This window comes from Zea mays, chromosome 1, assembly GCF_902167145.1.
Source record: "Zea mays cultivar B73 chromosome 1, Zm-B73-REFERENCE-NAM-5.0, whole genome shotgun sequence".
Lineage (NCBI taxonomy): Eukaryota > Viridiplantae > Streptophyta > Magnoliopsida > Poales > Poaceae > Zea > Zea mays.
This window is the reverse complement of record NC_050096.1, coordinates 220,316,290-220,342,375: the sequence shown is the minus strand read 5'-3', so window position 1 is coordinate 220,342,375 and position 26,086 is coordinate 220,316,290. Positions and strand designations below refer to the sequence as shown.

Below are 26,086 nucleotides of genomic sequence, written 5' to 3'. Positions count from 1 at the left end.
GTTGGAGATTCATTACCATCCAGGCAAAGCAAACGTAGTGGCAGATGCTTTGAGCAGGAAGAGTCAGGTCAATCTGATGGTCGCTCGTCCGATGCCTTATGAGTTGGCCAAGGAGTTTGACAGGTTGAGTCTCGGATTTCTGAATAATTCGCGAGGAGTCACAGTTGAGTTGGAACCTACCTTGGAGCGCGAAATCAAAGAAGCGCAGAAGAACGATGAGAAAATCAGTGAGATCCGGCGACTGATTCTAGAAGGCAAAGGCAAAGATTTTCGAGAAGATGCAGAAGGCGTGATATGGTTCAAAGACCACTTGTGTGTTCCCAATGCCCAGTCCATTCGGGAGTTGATTCTCAAGGAAGCTCATGAGACAGCTTATTCGATTCACCCTGGCAGTGAGAAGATGTATCAGGATCTGAAGAAGAAATTCTGGTGGTACGGAATGAAGAGGGAAATCGCAGAGCATGTGGCTATGTGCGATAGTTGCCGAAGAATTAAGGCAGAGCACCAGAGACCTACCGGATTGTTGCAGCCGTTACAGATCCCTCAGTGGAAATGGGATGAAATTGGTATGGACTTCATAGTCGGATTGCCTCGCACTCGAGCCGGCTACGATTCCATTTGGGTAGTAGTGGACCGTTTGACCAAGTCAGCCCACTTCATACCTGTCAAGACCAACTATAGCAGTGCAGTATTGGCAGAATTGTATATGTCTCGGATCGTTTGTCTTCATGGTGTGCCAAAGAAGATAGTGTCAGACAGAGGAACGCAGTTCACCTCTCATTTCTGGCAGCAGTTGCATGAAGCTTTGGGCACGCATCTGAATTTTAGTTCAGCTTATCATCCGCAGACAGATGGCCAGACCGAAAGAACCAACCAAATTCTTGAAGATATGTTGAGAGCCTGTGCGTTGCAAGATCAGTCCGGATGGGACAAGCGATTGCCTTATGCAGAGTTTTCCTATAACAACAGTTACCAGGCCAGTTTGAAGATGTCACCATTTCAGGCGCTCTATGGAAGGAGTTGCAGAACTCCGTTGCAATGGGATCAGCCCGGAGAAAAGCAAGTGTTTGGGCCAGACATTTTGCTTGAAGCCGAAGAGAACATCAAAATGGTCCGAGAGAATCTGAAGATAGCGCAATCAAGACAGCGAAGTTATGCAGACACAAGAAGAAGAGAGCTGAGTTTCGAAGTCGGAGACTTTGTATATCTGAAAGTGTCACCAATCAGAGGAGTCAGGAGGTTCGGAGTCAAAGGCAAGCTAGCACCCCGCTACATTGGTCCGTATCAGATTCTTGCAAGACGTGGAGAAGTGGCCTATCAGCTCAGTCTGCCAGAGAATTTGTCAGCTGTGCATGATGTCTTTCATGTGTCTCAGTTGAAGAAGTGCTTGCGTGTGCCAGAAGAGCAGTTGCCAGTGGAAGGTCTTGAAGTCCAAGAGGACTTGACCTATGTTGAGAAGCCAGTGCAAATCCTCGAGGTTGCAGACAGAGTCACCCGAAGGAAGACCATCAGAATGTGCAAAGTCAGATGGGACCATCACTCAGAGGAAGAAGCAACCTGGGAGCGTGAAGATGATCTGATGGCCAAATACCCTGAGCTCTTTGCTAGCCAACCCTGAATCTCGAGGGCGAGATTCTTTTAAGGGGGATAGGTTTGTAACGCCCTGAATTTGGGGGTAGATTTTTTTCTTCTTTTCTCTCACCAAATTCAGGCGTTACTCTTTCCTTTTCCCTTTTCTTCTCGCTAAGCCTTGATCTTTCCAAAGTCGCAGCGGGTTTTGGCTTTAGACCTCGTGTAAAGCAAAACCTTAAAACACTTTATTTCGTGTGATGCACCATGCCAAACCATGCATATTTTTTGATTGATTAAAATGTGAAAGCATTCATCCAAAGAAAATTAGATTTTAGAAAAAGAAAATCCTTTTCTTTTTCTCTCCCTCCCTCCCTTTCCCATTTCGGCCCAAGCCGCCCCCCCCCCTCTCCCCCCTTCGGCCGGCCAAGCTGGCGGCCCAGCCGCCCCCTCCCCTCTCCCCTCCCGCGTGGGCCTCCCGGCCGGCCCAGCCGCGCGCCCCCCTTCCCCCCACTTTGGGCCCATCTGGCCCAGCCGCCCCCCACCCTTTTCTTTTTTTCCCAAAAATCCCCCCCCCCCGCGGGCCCCGCCCGTCATCTCTCTCTCTCTCTCTCTCTCTCACCCCAACCCTAACCCTAGCCGCCGCCGCCGCCGCTCCCCCGCGCCGCCGCCGCCCCCCGGCGCCGCCGCCGCCGCTCCCCTCCGGTGAGACCCCTTCTCCTCCCTTTCCCCCCCCCCCCTCTCCTCCTCTCCCCCCCGGCGCCCTTCCCCCACCCGCGCCATGGGCGCCGCCCGTCCCCGACCCCAGCCGGCCGCCGCGCCCCGACGTCCCGCGCCCCGGCGTCCCGCGCCCGTCCCCGCCCGCGCCGGCCGCCCTCGCTCGGCCCCGCCCGGCCGCGCTCCGGCGACCCCGCGCCCGTCCCCGACCCCGCTCGGCCCCGGCCCGGCCGCCGCTCCCCCCGCGCCGCCCGGCCCGGCTGCTCGCGCCCCCGGCGTCCCTCCCGGCCGCGCCCCGCCCTTCCCCGCGCTCCGGCGAGCTCGGCCGCCCGTGCCCCGCCCGTCCTCGAGCTTGGCCGCCCGCGCTCCGGCGAGCCCCCGCCCCGGCCCGGCCGCTCGCGCCGCCCGGCTCGGCCGCCCGCCTCCGGCGTCCCGCTCGACCCCGCCCCCGCGCCCGGCCGCCTCCGGCGAGCCGCCCGGCCCGTCCTCGCCCCGGCGAGCCCCGCGCCCGTGTCGGCCCCGCCTCGCCGCCCTCGCCCGGCCCCGCTCGGCCCCGCCCTCGCGCCCGCTCGGCCCCGCCCGCGCGCGCCCGCCTCCCGGCGAGCTCGGTGCCCCCCGGTTCAACCGCCCCCGTGCCCCGGTTCGGCCGCCCGTCCCCGCGCTCGGCCTCGTCCGGCCGCGTCCTCGCTCGCTCGCGCTCGCTGGCCCCGGCGTGCTTGCCCGCTCGCCCCGCCGTGCCTTGCTCGCGTCGTGTCGGCCCCTGCGTGGCCTCGAGCTTGGCCCAGCGTGCCTATGGCGCGCGGCTTAGAGCTCGGCTAGCGCACGGCCCCGACGTGCGTACGGTTAGTCCGTAGTGTGTGCGTGCGACCTCGCGTGCGTGCTCGCGTAGTGCGCGTGCCTTGGCACGACTCGTCGTGCCTCGTCTACCCCCCCCCCTAACCCCTCGTCTACCCCCCCTAACCCCTCGTCTACCCCCCCCCCCCCCCCGTCTCCTATATGCGCTAATCACGTCGTTTATATTAGTAAGATAGGAGTCTCAATTTGGAAATTGGTTACGTTTGTTAATTCGTATAACTAATCATCTATCTCGTTCAATGTTAATCTACTAAAAGTGGTTGCGATTACATTAGTGCATGTAGCTAATTCTTTTGTTAGAACTAATTAAAACTAGAGCACGTGACGTCTAGTCTTTCGTTTACCCGTAGTGTTCCTCGAGTATGAGCCTCAACTCTTGCGAAACTTTCCCTCGTTTCTTTCTAACCAAAGTAAATTCATTATCGTATGTGGTACTTTATGCATATTTGCTTTACTTGTTCTCTTGTATGGTGTACTGTTGGTTTCCTAATTTCGATGGATGGATGTATGTATGTTTGCACCCGCTTAGAGAACGATCCGGTTGAAGAGCCCGAGGAACTCGCAGGAGAAGCCCCTGAGCAGCAGTCGGTTGGTGGAGGCAAGTGTCCCTTGACCTATCTATGTCCTATTCATTATTTAATTCACCTCCCGCTTTACACATTTATGCCTAAGGATTGACTAGTTTTTGTTATCCATGTCCTTGTTCACCTATTCGGGTTGGATTATTACTGTTTAGCTTTATGCTATTGCTTAACTCTAATCAATGAACATGATGAGATTATCTATGATACGCTGTTTTCCCTTCTTATGATGATGTTGTACTTGTGGTCTTCAAGGGGGCTCGAGCGGTTTCTCGAGTGCCTCTCCGTAAGGACCTGTTCTATGGATGACCGCCCGGGAAAACAGTGCAACCATGAGGGTAGAATGGGGTGCCCTTAGCTGAATAATTAGAGGATCCGGGGTGTAGTTCACTTAGCCGTCGTGCCGTCAATGGGGCTCGGTGTATGCGGCTCGCTCTGCCAAGTTTGGGTTCGCCCCTTGGGGAGGAGTGCGGTGCATTTAGGAAACCTAACGGGTGGCTACAGCCCCGGGGAATCTTTGTAAAGGCTACGTAGTGATGCCCTGCTAGGCCACCTAGGTAGTGGTCGATGGGGAGTAGCTCTCTCCGGGCAGAATGGGAATCACGGCTTGTGGGTAAAGTGCACAACCTCTGCAGAGTGTTTGAAAACTGATATATCAGCCGTGCTCACGGTTATGAGCGGCCAAGGGAGCTCCAGTGATTAGTGGTACTTGATCAGAGATACTTTGGTACAGGTGGTTATGAGATTGATGGTTTTGGTTATGACTATGGTGTTGGTAAGTGGTACTCTTTCCGTTTGGAAAGGAGTACGTTTGGGTTAATAACTTGGGTTAATGCTAAAACTTGGCTTTCTACTAGTAAGTAATAATCTGACCAACTAAAAGCAACTGCTTGACTTATCCCCACATACAGCTAGTCCACTACAGCCAAACAGGATACTTGCTGAGTATGTTGATGTGTACTCACCCTTGCTCTACACACCAAACCCCCCCATCCCCAGGTTGTCAGCATTGCAACCACTGCTCAGGCGAAGATGAAGCTGTGGAAGGAGACTTCCAGGAGTTCCAAGATTACGACGAGTTCTAGGTGTGGGTTAGCGGCAACCCCCAGTCGGCTGCCTGTGAAGGCCGCGGTTATCTACGTTTCTCTTCTGCACTTTGATTTATTGTAAGGACTATATGGACGTCTCAGACGTATGATGTAATCGACTATTTCCCTTATTAATACTATTTTGAGCACTGTGTGATGATGTCCATATTATGTAACTGCTGTGTACGTGAATAACTGATCCTGGCATGTACATGGTTCGCATTCGGTTTGCCTTCTAAAACCGGGTGTGACAGCATGTCGCCTCAGGTTCAAGGAGCGTCTACCTGTGAGGTCCCGCGAGTCTCCCTCAGCGTCCCATACTTCGGGACAGGCGGTCGCTGATTTGGCCGAATGGGGAGAGGCATGCAACTTTATGTTCTTCATTCTTGTTCATATTATGTGTTCAAAATCATAATATAAACTAATACTTTTTATTTATCACTTGGATAAGTCTTGGACGGTTGTGGAGAATGCTGGGGGTCATCGTCGCAACCCCAATGGCATCCTCGGCATGCTGTGCAGGGAACACTTCCCTGGACTGGTTGAGTATGCCGGAGTGACGGGCCCAGCCTACAACTTCGACCACTACGCCGTCGCCCCCGATGCAGTAGACCGGGATGGCTGGGAATTCAATAACAAGGCGGAGCGAGTGAAGCAAGAGTTGTGGGTAAGTCTTAGTATAATGTACAATATGTCGCATTCGTTGCACATTCTTGAAATAATATATGGATACATTGTTTTTGTATGCAGGATTTCTTCAGATGCGAGGCTGGATACGAGGCTAGGGCGAATGTGGTGGCCACCACGAGCTGTAAGAAGCTCGTCGTGGACATGCACTATGAGGCCCGAATCCAGGCCATCGTTAGCTACCATGTCTCCATCCTTGGGGAGCAGGCGACCAAGCAGCAAGCCCGAACCATGTCGTTGACCAGGGACCAGTACTTGCAGGTAAAGTCATGCATGTTTGGTACTAGTACTCCATGCATGAATTTAATTTTATCTTCTGATATGCAGTGTATGTGTTTACTTTGTAGATGATTCCACATTGGTGCGTCGCACATCCTCTATGCTGGGAGCAGATGGTAGATAGGTGGTGCTCGCTTGAGTGGGACAAGGTGCACAACGCTAGCCGAGAACGGCGTCTGATGATATAAGGTCCCTCCCACCACCAAGTCAGCCGTAGCCTAGGCCAATATGCAGAAGCATGGGTACGCCCTCTTTTTTTATTTAGGTATATAGCACTGGATTAGATATTATTTCTAACTATCTCATTGGTTTTCTTGCAGTCGGCGTCACATGGTGGCCGGCCTTGCTCCATCTTCTCGGCCTATGTTACGGCCCATAAGGGCAAGGCGACGTCTGACGTCACCTATAACCCGGATGACGGGTCCGAGGCGTGCAGCAACCCCACCATCTACAGCCACCTTCATGACCACACCGCCATGGCGCAGGAGGTCCATGGCCCAGAATATGATCCGAGCACCGAGCAAATCGACCCCGATGTCCTCATGAGGGTCGGAGGAGGCAAGAGACATGGGCGATACTGGATTGCCGACGGGGCAATCGACTCATCGTCCACTCCCACTATGTCTCAGGTGCGAGCAAGGAGCACGGGCTCGAGTCCAGCCATACGACCTCGGCACGACAGCTCATAACATCGCATACAACAACTCGAGGTTAGTGCTTCTGTAACTCGTCACTCCTTGAGTTATATACCTTCTCTTTGAGTTACTATAACATTGGCTTGTAATATTATTGTTGGTCCTTGTTCTCAAATGCTATACATCAAGAACAAGACAACACAATTGTTAACGATTAGAGACCTTCGTTCTTCGAAGCATTATCTCCCCTTGGATATAATGATCTTTAGACGAAGGTCATGAAGGGCATACCTTCATCATTTCAATGAACAAAGATGTAAATAAAGACATATGAAATGTGAAAGGGAATTAGGCTTACATCTATTTCCTAATTGATTTTGGTGGTTGAATTGCCCAACACAAATAATTGGACTAACTACTTTGCTCTAGTCTATAAGTTATACAGGTGCCAAAGGTTCACACTTAGCCAATAAAAAGACCAAGAAATGAGTTCAACAAAGAGAGCAAGGGATAACCGAAGGCTGCCCTGGTCTGGCGCATCGGACTGTCCGGTGTGCCACCGGACAGTGTCCGGTGCACCAGGGGACTCCAAGCCAAACTGCGCACCTTCGGGAATTTTCAGAGGCGCTTCGCTATAATTCACCGGACTGTCCGGTGCACCACCGGACAGTGTCCGGTGCTCCAGAGGAGAGCGGCTCTGAACTCGCCAGCTTCGGATTTCTGCTCCGCTATAATTCACCGGACATGTCCGGTGTACACCGGACTGTCCGGTGAGCCAGCGGAGCAACGACTACTTCGCGCCAACGGTCGTCTGCAACGCATTAAATGCGCACCAGCGCGCGCAGAGGAGCAGAGCACGCGCGGGTGGCACACCGGACAGTCTACAGGACTTGTCCGGTGCACCACCGGACAGCCAGGCGGGCCCACACGTCAGAGCTCCAACGGTCGGAACCCAACGACCAGGTGACGTGGCTGGCGCACCGGACTGTCCGGTGCGCTATGCGACAGCAGCCTCCACCAAACGACTAGTTTGGTGGTTGGGGTTATAAATACCCCCAACCACCCCACATTCAAGTCATCCAAGTTTTCCAACTTCCAACCACTTACAAGAGCTAGGCATTCAATACAAGACACACCCAAGTGACCAAATCCTCTCCCAATTCCACAAAAGCTTTAGTGTTAAGTGAGAGTGATTTGTTGTGTTCTTTTGAGCTCTTGCGCTTGGATTGCTTTCTTTCTCATTCTTTCTTGAGATCAAACTCACTTGTAATTGAGGCAAGAGACACCAATCGTGTGGTGATCCTTGTGGGAACTTTGTGTTCCAAGTGATTGAGAAGAAAAGCTCACTCGGTCCGAGGGACCGTTTGAGAGAGGGAAAGGGTTGAAAGAGACCCGGTCTTTGTGACCACCTCAACGGGGAGTAGGTTTGCAAGAACCAAACCTCGGTAAAACAAATCCGAGTGTCACACTCTTTATTCGCTTGCGATTTGTTTTACGTCCTCTCTCTCGGACTTGTTTCTATTTCTAACGCTAATCCGGCTTGTAGTTGTGATTAACTTTGTAAATTTCAGTTTCGCCCTATTCACCCCCCCTCTAGGCGACTTTCAAAATGAAAGAGAACATAAACGATCATTTCAAATCATTAGATTATTTATATTTTTATTTCATAATCATGGATAAACATCAATAATATTTATATTACATTTGTACCTTCGGCTTGACAGAAGGTGAAAAAGCGGGAGTGACACGAGAGTGATTACAAGTCAGCGTGAACAGTACGGTGTTACTGTTCATCTATTTATAGGCACATGGCGCAGTCTGGACAAAATTACATTCATGCCCCTGACATTTACTGTTAGCCATAAGGCAAGCTGTTGAGGACTAAGCAGCCTTTTCCCCTTTAGGTCGGTTTCATCTTCCACCATCGTCCTTGTGCTAAGCCGAAGCTTTTCCAGCCACAACTTCGGAGCTAGTTCATCCTTCCTCCAGACCGCGCCTTCATATCATGCACACCTTCATCTCAAAGCCAAAGCCTCCTGAGATAGTATATTATACTGGAAAACATGTTAGTTAAACTTTTGAGGACCTTCGGAAGAGGAAGGCCCCCAACAATTATAGACCCAGCTAGAAGAAGAGAGGAGGGAACATCAAGAGATGGAGGCGAGGATGATGGCGGAGCGGGAGGCGGAGCGGGCGGCTCGTCTGGCAGATCAGCAGAGGATGGCGGAGATGTTCCAATACATGCAGAGCCTTGGCGCCACACAGGGTTTCGCTCCGACACCTCCATTGTTCCCTACAATTGACCATGCCCTGTTCCATACTCCTGTGAGTATCAAAATTGTAGTTAGATGTTGGTAATGCATCTGGTATAACACATGCAATTTCTTCTCTGTGCAGGGCCAATCTGGGGCGGCATCCAATAATCCTCATGAACCGCCTAGCCCATTACAGCACCAGTCCAACCGGCCACCTCGATGAGAGTTATTTTTTAGTGTTCAGACTTCAGAACTTGTGTTGAATACTTATGTCAGAGCTTGAGACTTATGTTTTGATACTTCTGAACTTGTGTTGATACTTATGTTTGTGTTGAGAACTTGTATATTAATGTTTGTGTTGGATATTTATGTCTGTGATGATATCTGTGATGTATATATGTGATAATATCTGTGATGTATCTTTTGTTTGTTTGGATGGAATAGAAAAAATAAATAAAAAAGGTGTGTACTGGTCACTTTGCCGAGTGTTACACTCGGCAAAGAGGGGCTTTGCCGAGTGTCAGGGCCATAACACTCAGCAAAGAACCAATACCTAGGCACTGGTATAGCTTCTTTGCCGAGTGTGGTGGCCCTGGCACTCGGCAAAAAGGCACGCTTTGCCGAGTGCCATACAGAGCACTCGACAAAGAACCTGACAAAGGGACCCGTTGACGGATTCTTTGCCGAGTGCTGGGACGTCGTCTACCGGCCAGCACTCGGCAAAGAGGTAACACCTAGAAAACTCGGCAAAGACGTCGTCTCTGTCACTCCGGCGTCGTGACGGCTGCTTTTCTTTGCCGAGTACCGTCTGGCAATCGGCAAAGTCTGTGCCGAGTGCCCGAGAAAAAGTACTCGACAAAGAAGCCTTTGTCGATGTACTATTCGCCGAGCCCTCTTTGCCGAGTGTTTTTCAGGCTTTGCCGAGTGCTTCAGGCACTCGGCAAAGCGCCCGATTCCCGTAGTGAGCGAGGTTGCCACCCTGCCTATCGAGGGGTCACTAGCGCATGCGACGTGGCAGTCGGGAGGAGCGGGATACAAGGTAGAGGAAGCGAGGTCGGTGTTTGGAGAAGTCGTCTACCCGAGACAGCCAAGGCCGGGGTCACCGAGGTACGTCGGCCATGATGAAGGAGGACACTGCTAGGATGGAGGGGCTGCCATGGGCTCGCCATCAGCTCCGCCATCATCGACAGCGGCCTCCTTTGCTAGACGAATGGATCCAAGAACGACTCCCCCTTGGGTACTCTACTCATGCAGGCCAAGCAAAAGAGGAGAGTGACACAGAGGCCGAGTCCTAGCGTCGATAAGGGTAGGGATGGATTCGGATCGGATACGCATGGAAACAAATCCGAATGTCACTATTTACCATATTTTAATTTGAATACGAATACAGATACAGATACTATCGGATACGAATATAAAACGAATAGTTCGAATTCAGATTCACATTCGGATACTTACTTGATTTGGAACATAGCATCATAACAAGTATTAATTTGTTTTATCGATAGATTTATAGTTGATAAAATCATATTACAAGCAAATTATAAACAATAGTACATATACATTATTTAATTGAAACTTAGTTGAATGTCATATTTTTAAATAAATTATTTATACTTGGTATATTTATATTTTGGACTCTAAATATAATCTTTTCGTATATTAAGTATATTTGTATTATGGACTCTAAAAACTCAAATAATCTAATGTATTCGAAATTAGACTTTTTTAATATTAATTAAAACTTATCATTGTGTATCACTTGTAATGTAAGATTAACACAATCATTTATTTATGATATGAATATTTTTAACATTTTAAATGGTGTATATCAGTTTTTAGTACATTATTTAAAGTTTAAGATCACTTGTAATTAGTAATTAGTAATAAAAGTAAGTTTAAATTGATTTTATCGTATACTTTTTACTTTCGGATACAAATAGTATCGAATATTTTACGGTTTTGTCCAATATTACCGAATACGAATCTTATATCGGATAAAGAAAAACCGAATTCGAAGATGTCAATTTAACATCTATATCAAAATCGAATACGAATACAGATATCCATATTAGCACTTTATCCGAATACAAATACGAATAATTCAGATATCTAGACATCCGAATCTATCCATAGATAAGGGAGAGTTACGCCTCATGATCTGCAAATCAAAACTGCTAGGGACAGTTCGGTCATTTAGTGCTGGAGAAAATAAGAAAACAAAAGAGAGTAAAAATGCACTTAATCCTATTTTAAAGAAGAGATTAATTTATAAATACTATTTTAGAGAAGTTAAATTTGATGTGAGTGCTATAATAGGAAGAATAAAAACTAGACGCCCTGACGTTGGGCGCGCGAAACCCCGACGCACCCGCCGCGGCTCGCCGGCTCCGTCGGCCGTCGCTCTAAAAACCTAACCCGCCTTTTTCTTTTGCTTCCTTCGGCTTCTTCGTCCCCTCCAACAATCACAGGGAGGGAACGAGCTCCAAGCACCTAGTAATGCGGCGGACGAGGAGCCAGTCCGCCAGCGGGGTTAATCCTCCACCCGCTGCTGGTTCGTGCCCCGCCCTCGCCAAAACCCCCTTTTCCCCTGTCCCATTCCCGTGCTCCCATTGCTCTTTGCTCTGCGTGTTTTCGTTCACGGTTTCCGCTTCATTGTACAGGACCAAGCGCGGAGGTCGCTGGTCGCCGGAGGGCTTCGCCTGCCGCGAATGGGAAATCACCTGCCACCAAGGTGAGGCTGAGGCCTTTTGTCTGGTGCCCCGTATATCTGCGTGTAATTATCTAATCCACACGTCGGTGCTCTTCCGGTCGATGAGAAGTTAATCAAACTTAGGCATAGGGGTTTTCATTCAATTGCAGTTTAGGACCGTTGTATCGTGGATTCGGGTTCTCCATGGCTTGGAGTCAGTGCGGGATTTCGTGGCGCAGAGCACTTGTTCAGGTCAAACGAATTGAGACTTCACTTCAAAAATTGGTTTAATTTTTTTTGAAAGGGAGTGGCAAAAGATTTGCGGCTCCAGTATATTAGAAAGGGAATAAACTTAAAGAAGACACGATAGAAGCAAGAGAGAAGAACAAAACAACGAAATAAAACCTACTGAACAGACCAACCAACCAACCCAGCATAGCCCGTTAACAACCAACGGGCTCCTTCACCACAAAAGCAACCTGCTCTGCAGATCTGTGCTGCCTGATAAAGATTCTATTGTTTCTTTCCAACCATAAGCTCCACCAAAAATAAATCAGAAGACCGTCAAAAATTCTCCTCGATTGCCTGCTGCAAAGCCTTCTTAAAATCCTCCACCAACCATACAACGACTCGGAACCATAGTTCTCACTTCAAAAATTGGTTTAAATTGCATGCCTTTATTGTTGAAGCATCCAGTTTTGTTGAGCAATACATTGTGATTAAGGATTCCAAGCGAATTTATCCCAAAGGAAGATTACTATAGTGCTTTCTAAATATATTTGGTAAAATTAAATAAATGTATGTGATGGTTGCACGAAGGTGGGATGCAAAATGCCCTTTTCACCCAAAAAAGTAGAATGCAAAATGTTTCCTTTGATACATGATTTTTAAAGCGGTAAGGCGAGCCAAGGCGTTGGACCACCGCCTGGATGCCTAGGCGACGCCTAGGCGAGGTAGGCGGCAAGGCGCCTAGGCGTTGGACCTCCGCCTGGACGCCTAGGCGTCGCCTTAAGAACAGGGCTTTGATATGAAGGTTAGATACGTAAAGGAAGCTTATTTGTCTACTAATGGGATTTACTTACATCCTGCTCTTCAGGTGGAAACAGCATCCCCACTCCGGGATGCACGCAGGAAAGGTAGACCCAAGACTGAGTCCAAAGATAATGCTAGTGTGAAACCTTGCAGTGCTGGGAGCTGTGAAAAGAATAATTTGGAGGAGCAAACAGAATCGCTTGATAACATTGATGCAACTGAAATGGACTGGGAAGAGGGGCACGTGGAGCACATTGAGGATTCTGTTGAGCTCAGAGAGACCATGACTGTTGAGTTCAACGACATACCTTCTTCCACTAAGAAGAAGAGTGTTCGGAGGCCCAGTGCTGAGGAAAAGGTTAGTTTTTTTAATGGCTATTAGAAACTGTTAGCCAATCAAGGTATCAGAAACGTTTGCGTTGAATTTGAACTCTAATCTTCTTATCAGTTTTCACAATGTCATGACATTCAAATTCTCATTGAGAGTTCTATGCCACAAAAGAAATGAAGGGAGCTCCCAGTACTTCATTACCAACTACTTCTATTTTCTGATTTACACAGGAGTTGGCTGAACTTGTTCACAAGGTCCATTTGCTTTGCCTAATAGCAAGGGGTAGAGTAGTTGACAAGGCTTGCTATGATACACTCATTCAGGTGTGTAGCAGTATTATTATCATCTCTTCATAATTTGTTCCTATATAATCCATATTTTATTGCCCATGCTAAAAAACAATGAAATTTAGTGTAAAATTTAGGGAATGACTACAATTGTGAGTGTCTTTCAAGCTAAAAGTCAGGCAAATAGGTACAACAGCCTCTAGGACTGCCGCCTGGTTCCTCTTGCTGGGCTGTGTGCCCCTGTTCGGCCTAGCGCACATATGGTTAGGAATTAGGATAGATAGATTGATCTCCATTAGACAAGGATCATTGTACTTCTATAAAGCATAGGTCATTCATGTCTATATATTGTAACATCATATCCTTCATCATCAATCTACTGTTCCTAGTGCCTAATCCAACTTACATGGTATCAACTTACACTAAACATTGTTTTTTTTGTTTCTAATGTTATTTGCAGGCCTCAGTTCTTTCTCTTGTACCATGCCACTTACTATGGAGTCTTGTTGATGTTCCAAACCTGAAAGCTGTTAACCTACGTAGTCTTGTGAGCTGGGTACGACACTTTTCTGTTTATAAACTTAAATATTTGATGTTTCATGTAAAGGAAGTTTTTAAATGTTAGTTTTCTTATGTTGAATGTACTGTACTTGCAGTTCCATCGTACTTTTTGTGTAACTGCACAATCCACTGACAGGGGATCTTTTGAATCAAATTTGGCTTTCACTATTCAAGATCATGTAGGGACTGCTGAAGAGGTATTGAAAAATGTGCTTTGCTGAATAAATCCACTGCCTATCTTATCGTCTTTTCTTCAGCAGTATTTTGCACCACTGTTTATGATGCTGTCTGTTTGTGAAACTGTTACTTGTCTGCTATGCAGATTTGTGCACTCTCTGTGGCATTATTCAGGGCACTCAACTTACCAGCTAGGTATTTGTTTCAGTGCCTTGCTAGTTATGCAATGAGTTTTGGCATTTCTTAACTGTGTGCATAGGAGAGCAATATCTCACTTTTGCTGGACTATTACGTCTTATTGAATGTTGTTTCCTTTAGCCTCCCATGATGATGATAATGAAATTAGACATTATCTGTGATATGTAAAATTAGTTATTTCTTATAGTAGAGTGGATCTGCTAATCTGTTTGGGGAAAAAGAAAGGCAGGACCAAGATAAATGGATGTAAATGGCAATCACAAAGGTTAGGGATTAGTATGCACTAAGATACTTAACTCTGAATTTTGAATATAGTTATCTAAGGTAACTGTTTTTTTTCCACGCCCATGAAAGTAAACATGCAGATCATGCAATCATCACTTGCTATGCCATCTGTCTTGTGAAGTAAACATGATCATGTCACTAAGAAAATGGGTTTGGATGCAGTATGCTACTTTTCTCTTAAAAATCATTGAGGTCCCTAAGTACATGTTTCCTTGTAGGTTTGTTACAAATCTGGATGTTGCTGGACTCAAGACCGATACTAAAGTGAAGGGAACATTCAGTCAAGATGCATCTAGGCTTTGTACAAGGGCACTACCATGTGGTTCTCCATTATCTGGTGATAATGTGATTAGTTCTCCTGCTCTACTGAAAGATAATTCTCAAGGTAGTGCCAGCATGAATCAACAAACAGGTGATCTTGGAAAATTGAAACAGACCTCAGCATGCAAGAGGAGTTTATATAAAACTTTGTCAAGCATAAAATCAGATCATGAAAGTAGCTGTGCTTCTACATCAAAAGATAAATCATCCAGCAACCAATTTCCTTCCACTTCCAGTAATAATGCTGAAGTACTAAAAAGAAAAGGGGATGTGGAATTTGAGTTGCAACTGGAAATGGCTCTTTCAGCTACTGCTGCTGAAACTCAAAATAATAAACTAGCTACTCACATGAATCAATTGACTGTTAGCTTACAAGATTCTAGTTCACCATTGAAGAAATTGCGTCAAAATGTGGAAGCTTTATCCAGCTCAAGTGCAGTTTGGTCAAGAAGTGCTGGAGCTCCATTATATTGGGCTGAGGTATACTGTGGTGGGCAAGCATCAACAGGAAGATGGGTACATGTTGATGTTGTGAATAATCTCATTGATGCTGAACAGAATGTAGAAGCTTCTTCTGCCGTTTGCAAGAAGCCTTTAAGATATGTTATTGCTTTTGCTGGAAATGGAGCCAAGGATGTAACCAGAAGGTCTCTGCCTTTTGCATGATTCCTGAGTTTGAGCCTTGTGTTCATGAGAGTGACATACTAACATTGCACCATCTTATGTTCTTCACCATACAAATCAATCATAGCATAACTACTTATGAGTAAAAATACTGATGCCACTATTACTGAAATGCACACAAATTCCAATGTAGGTCCAGTGTAAACTGCCCTGGAGCACCAGGTTAATTTATATAAAACCCTAAAAAATACCAATTATCGATAGTTTTATGCTTTGCTCAGCAGAAATTTTACTTAAGTAACTCTGAACATGGAAGTTCTTGAAGAACTGGCTTCTGAACTGTCTTCCCCATGTTCCCAGGTATTGCTTGCAGTGGCACAGAATTGCACAAGGCAGAGTGAATTCAGAGTGGTGGGATAATGTTTTGGCGCCACTAAAACAGATGGAACTGGCAGCAACAAACAACTATGAAGACATGGAACTTCAAACCAGAGCCCTAACAGAGCCTCTTCCTACCAGTCAACAGGTACATCACTTGTGAGATTTGAGATAAGTTAATCTGAGTTAACCCATTTGCTTCTGGCAAAATTTCCTGTTGGTTTGGATTTGGTAATCGTTATGGTTGTTTAGGCCTATAAGGACCATCACCTTTATGCTCTCGAGAAGTGGCTTCACAAGAACCAAATTTTTCATCCCAAAGGTCCAGTTCTCGGTTTCTGTAAAGGACATCCTGTTTATCCAAGATCCTGTGTTCAAACACTGCAGTCAAGACATGGATGGTTGCGGGAGGGCCTGCAAGTCCGAGAAAACGAGTTGCCTGCAAAGGTTTGTAATAGAAGCACTGGGTTTTAGTTTACCTAGTTTTGATGCTGATTCAATGCCCCGGTTTAGGTGGTTACACGTCCAAAGAGGACTTTCAATGCCCAGTCAGTTCAATCAAGTGGCAACGAAGATGGTCTAAAACCAACCTTGGAACTATATGGTGAATGGCAACTGGAACCACTGCAACTTCCTCATGCTGTGAATGGCGTTGTGCCAAAGGTATTTTTTAACTCATTTTGACAATGGCTTGCCATTTGGATCCTTTGGTCTTCGGTCCTTGTTTTCTGGTGTTCCATACTGATCCATGCTAAAATGTCTCCAAGAATGAACGAGGCCAAGTTGATTTATGGTCAGATAAGTGCCTTCCGCCTGGTACTGTACACTTGAGGTTACCAAGATTATTCCAGGTTGCAAAGAGACTTGGCATCGACTACGCTCCTGCTATGGTCGGATTTGATTATCGCAGTGGTCGGTGCCTTCCAGTCTTTGATGGGATTGTTGTCTGTACCGAGTTCAGAAGTGCTATCCTGGAGGTATGTTTTTATGGGAGAATGTTTTTTTTTTCAATATTTGAAACCTTTCATCATGCTGTTATCATTATCTATACCTGATCTATTGTGTGATTTAGTAACGTGTCTTATTAAAAGATGAAGTTATTTAAACAATTGAAAACAAAATCCGAGAAGTTACTGTTATTTTGAATATGAATCCTAGTAATTTAGGGGTTCTCTGATACTGATGGGAATTGCATAAATGCTTTGCATTGGTGTCCAAAACAAGCTAAGTGTCCCTTTTCCTCACCCCCGTCATATTTCACACCATATACCGTCAGCCAATTCAGTTCTAAAACTGACAAGATAGATACTCATGCTTTCATACCCACTAGGCATATGCAGAAGAAGAGGAGCAGAGACGAGCTGTGGAGAAGAAGCAGGAGGAGGCTCAAGCACTCTCCAGATGGTATCAGCTGCTCTGCTCCATTGTAACAAGGCAGAGGTTGAAGGACTCCTACAAAACACCTTCACACGGGATTGGTAACGAAGGCCTGCCCGAAAATGATAATGTCCATAGAAGCACTCTCAGCAGCCGATCCTCAGAAAGGGAACCTAGTTCAAGCAAACTGCAGACAGATCATGACCATGACCATGAATTTCCAAAGGAAGACCAGAGCTTTGATGAGGAGACCTTCGTGAGGACGAAACGCTGCCCGTGTGGTTTTTCTATCCAAGTAGAGGAGTTGTAACTTTGATACCAGGAATGCACAAGTGCACATGTTTAACTGTGTTAACATATGGCCCCTTTCGTCCATTTGAAAGTCGGAATCCAAAACGTAGTTTTGAATCTACTTACCCATTTGGATCCTTGCAATTGAATTCCAGTCTAATAATCATAATTTAGGCACAAATTAATTAAGCTAAATGTAGTTTTATGTGGAATATATTTGTATACTACTATTAGTCGCATGAAGATGTTTGTGTTATAATTCTACTACAGGGAGTCGAAGAGCGTGTTATAAATTGCAGGTAAAAACAAGCATGGTGATATTTAAAATCAATTTTTATCTCTAGTCCTATGAATTTAAGATAAATTTATCAATTTTCAAACAAATAGCATACTATATTAAATAAATTCTAATTCTTCGAAAATAAAGGGATCCAAACGGCCCCTTGTATTAATTTACAGACTACTACTACTTATGTTGACTCTCAAACTTGATTCAGTTTCGCATTAGCAACTTTGTTGCATTCACAAGTGAATTATTAATGTTTAATGAAAGGGAGAAGAATGTCAAAAGAAGCAATGTGAGCTTATGCCACTGCATCATCCGCAGTCAAGAACATGAAACATGAACAAATCAAGTCTAAGTAGATATGCCTCGAATGAAAATCAGAATGAAAGAGTAGCTGGGGACGAAGGCTGGCCGGCGGCCCAGTCACGCCGAAACACTCCGGCTGCCTTCCGTGCTGCTGAAATCGACTTTCCGGCAGGCGTCTTCGACGATGCGCTCGATCCTCGCCTCCACCTGGGCCATGGTTGGTCGACTGTCGGGGCGCTGCTCGGTGCACTCCATGCCGAGCTGCAGCAGCCGCATCATTTCCCCCTCGACGCGCGGTTCGTTGGCGATGGCGGCGTCGAACACCTCGGACGTCCACTCCTCCTGCACCACGGACCGCACCCACCGCGGCAGGTCGACACCGTTGGTGCCTTCAGGCAGCGCGTGCAGGGGGGGGCGCCCGCTGAGCAGCTCTAGCACCACGACGCCAAAACTGTACACGTCGGCGCTCTGCTGCACGCTGCGGGCGTCGTTCACCTCCGGAGCGTGGTACCCGGCGCCTCGCCTCGGCGGCGCTGCGGCACCCGTAAGCTGAGCGATACCGTAGTCGGAGACGTAGGCGCTGTCACGCGTGGCGGTGACTACGATGTTGGATGACTTGATGTTGCCGTGTGATGACTTGGCTCCGCCCTGGTGGATGAATGCCACGCCGCGCGCCGCCGCCAGCGCTATGCACGCGCGCGCCGTGAAGTCCAGCCGCGCACGGCCATCCGCGCCTCCGTCTGCGAGGCAAGAGAAGAATGTGAACATGGTCTCCATGACTCCATCCATCCCATATGTACACAGTGCACGATGTCACGACGAGAGTGCAAGTTCAGGGGCAAGGCACGAACCGTGCAGGAGGGCAGCGAGGCTGCTGGCGCCGACGAAGTCGTAGACGAGGAGCTTCTCCTCATTGCTGTAGAAGTAGGCGCGCAGGCGTGTCAAGTTGTTGTGATGGAGTGCACCAAGCGCGGTGACCTTGTTGCGGAACTCGTTCTCCGAGAGGTGCACCTCGCGAAGCCGCTTGATGGCTAGGACGGGCTCGCCGCCGTCAAGCGTGGCGCGGTACGTCGTGGCGAGCGGGCCCTTGCCGAGCACCTCAGCTGACGCCCGCAGAAGCGTCTCCAGGTCGTATGGCCTCTCCGGCGCGCTCCCCAGGAACACCAGCTTCTTGCCCTCGCTGATAATCGCCGGCGCGAGCGGTGGGGCGTGCGACTGGTTCACGGTGTCCCTGTTCGTCCTCGCCAAGGTCACCGTTATAGGCGCGGTGGCCTCGTGCACGTTGGCGGCCGCCGTAGTGCCCGCGGGCCTCCCCGCCGCCGTAGCGCCCGCGGGCCTCCCCGCCGCCGTCTGCCGCCGGCGGACGAAGGCGACGAGCCCAATGATGAGCAGGAGAACGAGCGCGGCGCCGACGATGATCCCGACGATTGCCCAACGGGATAGGTGCTTCTTCTTTTCTCCACCAGCAGACGGAGACGCAGGCGGAGGCACCGGGGGCGTGGAGTTTGTGCACGTGGGGAGAGGGCCGTCACAGAGCCCCGTGCCGCGGAACGCGCTCGCTGGCATCCTGTCCAGCGACGCCGGCACGGAACCAGTGAGCTGCGCGTTGAACGACACGTTGAAGCGCGAGAGGTTGGGAAGGTAAAGACCCGGCGGAAGCGCGCCGGCCAAGTCGTTGCTCTCGAGAAACAGCGTGTCCAGCTGCTTGAGCCTGTTGAACTCCTGCGACACGGCGCCGGTGAGGCGGTTCCGTGAGAGGTCAACCTGTCCGAGCACCGCGAGCGAGAAGAAGCCCTCCGGCACGGCGCCCGTGAACTGGTTGCTCGTCAGGTTCATGGCAGTTAGCTGGGCGCAGTTGCCGATGTCGGCCGGGATATCCCCCGTGATGGCGTTGTGCCGGATCGACAGCGTCTGCAGCGCGGTGAGGTTCCCGACCGTGCCTAGCGGTATGGTCCCGATCAGCCGCTTCCCGGGCAGCCGCAGCTCGACGACGCGGCGCGGTGCCTGGGTCTGGTTGCTGCACACGACGCCGAGCCATCCGCACGGCGACAGCGCCGCGGTGTTCCACGGGAGGAGGCCCCGGCTGTCAAGCGCGTTCCGCAGCGCCAGCAGCGCCGCGCGGTCCCCCGCCAGGTCCTGCGCCACGAGCCCAGGCAGCGCGGCGGCGAGCAGCGCCACCACAACGAACGGGACCGCCGCCACGCGGAAACCGCCGATCGGCCGCCGCTGGCGCGTCATACTCATACCCCGGCGCCGCTGCGAGGTCCGCAGCTTCCAGGCAAGAAAGGCACTCGGAAGTCGGAACTGGAGTAAGAATCAACGATGCCAATGGCAATTGTAACTAATAACGCAGCCGGCTGGGCACGCGCAACAAGGGGACGACGGCGGGCGAGAACACGTCGCCGCGTGTGTCAATAGCGGGGATGGAGCTTTGGAGGCAGCCTAGAGTTCATCAGCGGCGACGGAGGAATCGGTGTGGTGCGAACGCGTTCGTATGTTCTTCCGCTGGCTTTATCTCTACGTGTGCTGTGCAAAATGAAGATGGTGGGGTGAGCTCGTCCAGCTGCGCCAATGCAAGTATGCGGCACAGCTTTGTTTACCACATGTAATTACCTTGACTAGTTTAGCCATAAACAAAAGGCATGGTGAGTCTGCAGCTGCTGCTAAGCTAGGTCGCCATGCATATGCATGGATGGCAGATTAGGATTTAGGAGTATATAAATATATATTATATTATGCTGTGACGCTGCAAGGCAACTCTAGTTTGGGAGCAATCTCGCCATGTAGCTGTATTAATATGAGATTAGTTAATCGGAATCACCTCATCGGGCTTGGCGCCAATCGGACTGAGTGAGGGATTGCCGCCGGTCGAAGGAGGAGATGGACACATGGTGAACTGATGGCCTGAGGTGGAAGAACTGAGGCTGGGTGTTTGGATGGGAGCGAGCCGGCGCGCAACAAGGAACGCGTCGCCGGAAACGCCTTGCGGTCTCCTCCGCGAGTCCTGGACCGTAGCTGTCCTGCCTTACTGTGTGTCTGTATTCCAGCATTTCCAGTCATGCTGTGCTGTGTGCTCTCCATGTTTTTTTCTATTTTGTTTAAAAAATAAAACACACTGGACACTAGCAGAAAGATTAGGGGGTGTTTGGGAACAAAGTTTTTCTACAGTATTGAAGTAATACTGTAGTATTGAGCAATATTGTGGTATTATATACTTTGAAGTGTTTGGAAATGTTGGAAGAATGACTGTTAGATTAACTAGGCCAACCCTAGGGGTGACTATATAGGGTTATACATGAGACACATGGGCTTAGCCTCATGGGCCTAATCCACATATTCTAACATCCCCCGTAATCTGAACTTCCCTCGCAGCGGAGTTTACAGACTGGACGCAAAAAGAAGAAGTACATCACACACAATAGGATCCCCCACAGACTCAACTAGCCACTACTGATGTTGAGGCTGGAGCGAAACTCGGCGAAGGTCGAGGACGGAAGACCCTTGGTGAAGATGTCGGCAAACTGGGAGGTAGTCGGGACGTGGAGGACCCGAACAGCACCGACGACGACATAATCGCGGACGAAGTGTAGATCGATCTCTACATGCTTGGTCCGCTGGTGCTGGACTAGGTTGGTGGAGAGGTAGACCGCGCTGACGTTGTCGCAGTAGACCAGCGTGCTCCTGGAGAGGGGACTGTGAAGCTCGGCGGGGAGTTGCCGTAGCCAGGCAGCCTTCGCCACGCCGTGGCCACGGCACGGTACTCCGCCTCGGCACTCGAGCAGGAAACGACCGGCTGGCGCTTCGACGACCAGGACACCAGGTTGCCGCCTAAGAAGACGGCGTAGCCGGAGGTGGAGCGCCGAGTGTCTGGGCACCCGACCCAGTCAGCGTCGGTGTAGACGACCAGCTCGGAGGAGGTAGACCGATGAAGAAGCAGGCCGTAGTCGACGGTGCCCCGAAGATAGCGGAGGGCGCGCTTCAGAGCCGTGAGGTGGGGCTCCCGGGGATCGTGCATATGGAGACAGACCTGTTGCACGGCGTAGGAGATGTCTGGCCTGGTGAAGGTGAGGCACTAAAGGGCACCGACAAGACTCCTATAGCCGGTGGGGTCCGCGACTAGGTCACATGTGGCCTCGGAGAGCTTGGCCTGCGTGTCGACTGGGGTGGAGCAGGGCTTGTAGTCACTCATCTGGACCCGCTCCAGAATGCCAAGAGTGTAATGTCGCTGGTGAAGGAGGAGTCCTGAGGGGCGAGGCTCAGCAGTGACCCCCAGGAAATGGTGAAGCACGCCCAGATCCTTGACCGGAAACTCCCGCTGAAGTGCGTCGACGAAGCGGCGAAGAAGTGACGGGCTGGAGGCGGTGAGGACAATGTCATCCACGTAGAGAAGTAAGTAGGCAGTCTCGGCTCCATGATGGTGGACAAACAGAGACGTGTCTGACTTGGCCTCCATGAAGCCCAGGGTCACCAGGAACGTAGCCAGTCTGGAGTGCCACGCCCGGGGGGCTGCTTGAGGCCGTAGTGGGACCTGTTGAGCCGACAGACCATGTCAGGGCGAGAGGAGTCCACGAACCCCGCCGGCTGACAGCAGTAGACGGTCTCGGTGAGGGCACTGTGCAGGAAGGCGTTCTTGACGTCGAGCTGGTGAACTGGCCAGGAGCGAGCGAGGGCCAGCGAGAGCACCATGCGGACAGTGGCCGGCTTCACAACCGGGCTGAAGGTCTCATCGTAGTCGACTCCAGGGCGCTGAGTGAAGCCCCGAAGAACCCATCAAGCCTTGTATCGCTCCAGGGTACCATCGGCCCGCCGCTTGTGCGTCCAGATCCACTTGCCGGTGAAGACGTTGGTGCCGAGCGGACGGGGCACCAGATCCCACGTCTGGTTGGCGACGAGCGTCGCGTACTCCTCCGCCATCGCCCAATGCCAGTGGGGGTCTAGCAGGGCGGTGCAGACGGAGGAGGGTACCGGAGAAACCTGCGAGTCTCCAGTCGTGGCCACTAGGACTCGGGGCGGCAGGGTACCAGCCGCGTGCCGCGTCACCATCAGGTGGGCGTGCCGCGGGTTGCGGTGAAGAAGTGATGGGTGGTACACCGGCGTCTCGACACGTCCCGCGGATGGCCGCTGTGGAGGTGTAGGTGTCACTGGCGAGGACTGGGCCATCGGCGGTGCCGCTGGAGGAGAGGTCACCGGTGGGGACGGTGGCGGTGGTGGCGACGGTGGAGGTGCGAACCCCAGCGGCGGCAACCGGCGCTGGTAGATGCGCACCGGCTGGGCAAAGTGGGTCGGAGGGGTCGGTACCGACAGCCCCACAGGCGGTGCAGTCCCACCACCCCCGCTCGGCCCGAGAGCGATCAGAGACGGGGCCTGCGGAGAGGCGACACCACCGAACCCGGGCAAGGCACCGGGCCAGTAGTAGGACCGACAGGCGGTGAGCGAGTACCTGCAGAGAGAGGAAGGATAGGTGGCTCGACCACCATGTCAGTCAGAAGGAGAGTGAAGAGGTCAAGGTCAAGGTCGGAGGAGGGTGGTGTGGTGGTGGAGTAGGGAAATACGGACTCATCAAACACCACATGGCGAGAGATGAGGACCCGGCAAGAGGAGAGGTCAAAGCAGTGGTAGCCCTTGTGGTCCGGGGAGTACCCGAGAAACACACAGAGGATGGAATGGGGTGCAAGCTTGTGAGGAGCAGTGGCAGCAGTGTTCAGGTAGCAAGCACACCCGAAGACACGGAGGTGGTCATAGCGCGGAGGGGTACCGAAGAGTGCCTAGTGAGGAGTGGGGGCCAGACACACAGTGGAAGGGAGACGGTTGAGGAGGTAGGTAGAGGTGTGGAGGCCCTTGGCCCAGAAGCGTGCCGGTAGGTGCGCCTGGAGGAGAAGAGTGTGGATGGTGTCGTTGGTCGTGCGGATCATGTGCTCAGCCTTGCCGTTCTGGGAGGAGGTATACGGGCAAGATATCCGCAAGTGCATCCCGTGGGAGAGAAAAAAGGCGCGGGAGGTGGAGTTATCGAACTCCCGACCATTGTCACACTGGACGACCTTAATGGTGAGGCCAAACTGAGTGGACACCCAGATGAAGAAGTGGCGGAGGGCGGGGAAAGCTTCAGACTTGGCACGCAAAGGGAAAGTCCACACATAATGAGAAAAATCATCAAGCACCACAAGATAGTATTTGTAGCCTGACATACTAGTAATAGGTGAAGTCCACAAATCGCAGTGTACAAGATCAAAAGCATGAGTAGCATGCGAGGAAGAAGAAGAAAAAGGAAGACGAACATGGCGGCCTAACTGGCACGCATGACAAAGATGCTCATCATGTGATCTAGTACATGGGATAGTGGCACTACGAGTAAGCTGCATCAAGGCATCGCGTCCGGGGTGACCAAGGCGACGATGCCAGGTGGTAGGAGACATGATGGCAGCAAAAACAACAGCAGTGGTAGGTGACGAAGACGAAGAAGAGGTGGCGTGCGGAAGCCGAAGGGTGTAGAGGGGGCCGGTGCTGTCACATCTGAGGAGGGGGCGCCGAGTTGCCGAGTCCTTCACAATAAGACCAAAAGAGTCAAACTCGATAGAACAAGAATTATCAGCAGTAAAACGACGAATGGAAAGAAGATTGTGGACCAAAGGAGCGACAAGAACATCGGAATGCGAAAAGAGCTGGGAGGGCCAACGGCACCCACAGATGTGATAGGAAGACACGAGCCATTCGCCACCATGATGGACGAAGGGAGAAAGGAAGAAGGAGGGCGAACAGAGGTGAGTATACCAGGGTCGGGAGTGGTGTGGTAGGTAGCACCGGTGTCTGCGATCCACTCAGGACCCATCGACGGAGTCAGAGTGGGAGTCTGGAAGGCAGCCAAGGCGGCCGCATCCCAACCAACCAGCCCGGACGGTGGAGCAGACGGCGGCGTGGACCACGACGAAGCGGTAGGCGTCGAGGTCCAGGGCGACGGAGAGGCGAAAGCGAACCCCAGCGGCGAGGTGAACCCCGGCTGCACACCAGCGAACAGGGCCGCCGGGGGATGAGCCTCAGAACCTGGCCCCTGGAACGACCACATGGAGATGCGCCCTGACCACGGGTGGTGGAAAGTGGGCCAAGGCGCACCCTGCTGGGGTCCCGATGTCGGTGCGTTGCCATGGGCACCACCGCCGGAACCACCACCACCACCACCGCGGCCACTACGGCGGCGACGACCACCACCGCCCCCGCCTCCGCCACCTCGACCCCCGCCGCCCCTGCTCGGCCCGGGTGGATGAGGGCCAAGGGCAGACTGTGACGGAGTAGGTGGACGTGTCGGGGTGATAGCCGCCAGTGCTGTCGAGGAGGACGAGGACCCCGGGCCAGAGATCGATGCAACCTGAGCACCCAGAGTGATCTCCTTTAGAGCAAGGTCGTCGCGGACCTGGAGGAAGGTAGGGAAGGGGCGCAGGCGCATGATCAACGACCGAAGGTGGGTGTAGCGATCGCTGATGCCGCAGAGGACGTTGAGGACGAGCATGCGGTCCTCCACGGGGCAGCCTAGATCACCAAGTGAGTCCGCCATGGTCTTCATCTTGCGGCAGTACTCACTGACGCTGAGGTCCCCCTGGACGAAGGTGCGGAAGGCCACGTCGAGCCGGAGAGCCCGGGCCTCGGTGTTGCCCAGGAACTAGCCCTCGATGGCTAGCCAAACAGCCCGAGCGTGAAAAAGGTTCCGGAGGAGGCTGTGGAGGTCGATGGAGATCGTCCCCACGATCCAGGTGAGCACGATGCTGTCGAGGCGGACCCACGCGGCAGTCGGCGCCACACCGATAGGGTCGCAGAGGACGTGGTCATCCAGGGCGTAGCGGCAAAGGGTAAGGAGGAGTAAGTCCCGCCAGCGTGCGTAGGACGGCGACTCTGGCTCCAGGACGACAGGAACCATGAGGTGAATGTTCTGGACACTCCCAGCCTAAAGGTGGAGCTGAGCCACGAGCGGGTCAGTCGGGTTATTCTAGAGCATCGTGGGGATGGTGCGGGGCACGGTCCCGACGGTCAGTGCGGTCGGGACACCGTACACGCCGCCCACGGTGTCAGAGGAGGTGGCCCCGCCGTCGTGGGCCGCAGGCGAGGCGAGGAGTTGTTCCGCCACGGCAATCTGAGCAGCGATAGCGTCGGCGGCTTCACGCTCGCGCTGCCACATGAGGGCCGCTTCCCGAAGACGTGCCTGTCGCGCTGCGTGCTCCGCGTGGGCAGCGGCGAGGGCGGCGACGGTGTATCCCTGGTGGGCGACCGGTGGAGGAGGCAGCGGAT

The 26,086-nt window shown here is 51.3% G+C and overlaps 1 protein-coding gene and 1 pseudogene across 1 annotated transcript; one reads left to right on the top strand and one right to left on the bottom strand.

The window, feature by feature from the left end:
• Positions 1-11,013: 11,013 nt before the first annotated feature.
• Positions 11,014-17,357, top strand: LOC103645297 (DNA repair protein RAD4). Its single transcript, XM_020546698.2, has 13 exons — positions 11,014-11,220; positions 11,330-11,400; positions 12,455-12,748; positions 12,952-13,044; positions 13,469-13,564; positions 13,665-13,766; positions 13,892-13,941; positions 14,448-15,197; positions 15,535-15,700; positions 15,805-15,999; positions 16,066-16,215; positions 16,320-16,529; positions 16,883-17,357. Exons 1-13 carry the CDS (start codon positions 11,166-11,168, stop codon positions 17,237-17,239), a joined length of 2,589 nt encoding a protein of 862 aa, XP_020402287.1. The 5' UTR covers positions 11,014-11,165; the 3' UTR covers positions 17,240-17,357.
• Positions 17,358-17,929: 572 nt separating this feature from the next.
• Positions 17,930-21,827, bottom strand: LOC103645296 (probable inactive receptor kinase RLK902; annotated as a pseudogene).
• Positions 21,828-26,086: the final 4,259 nt, after the last annotated feature.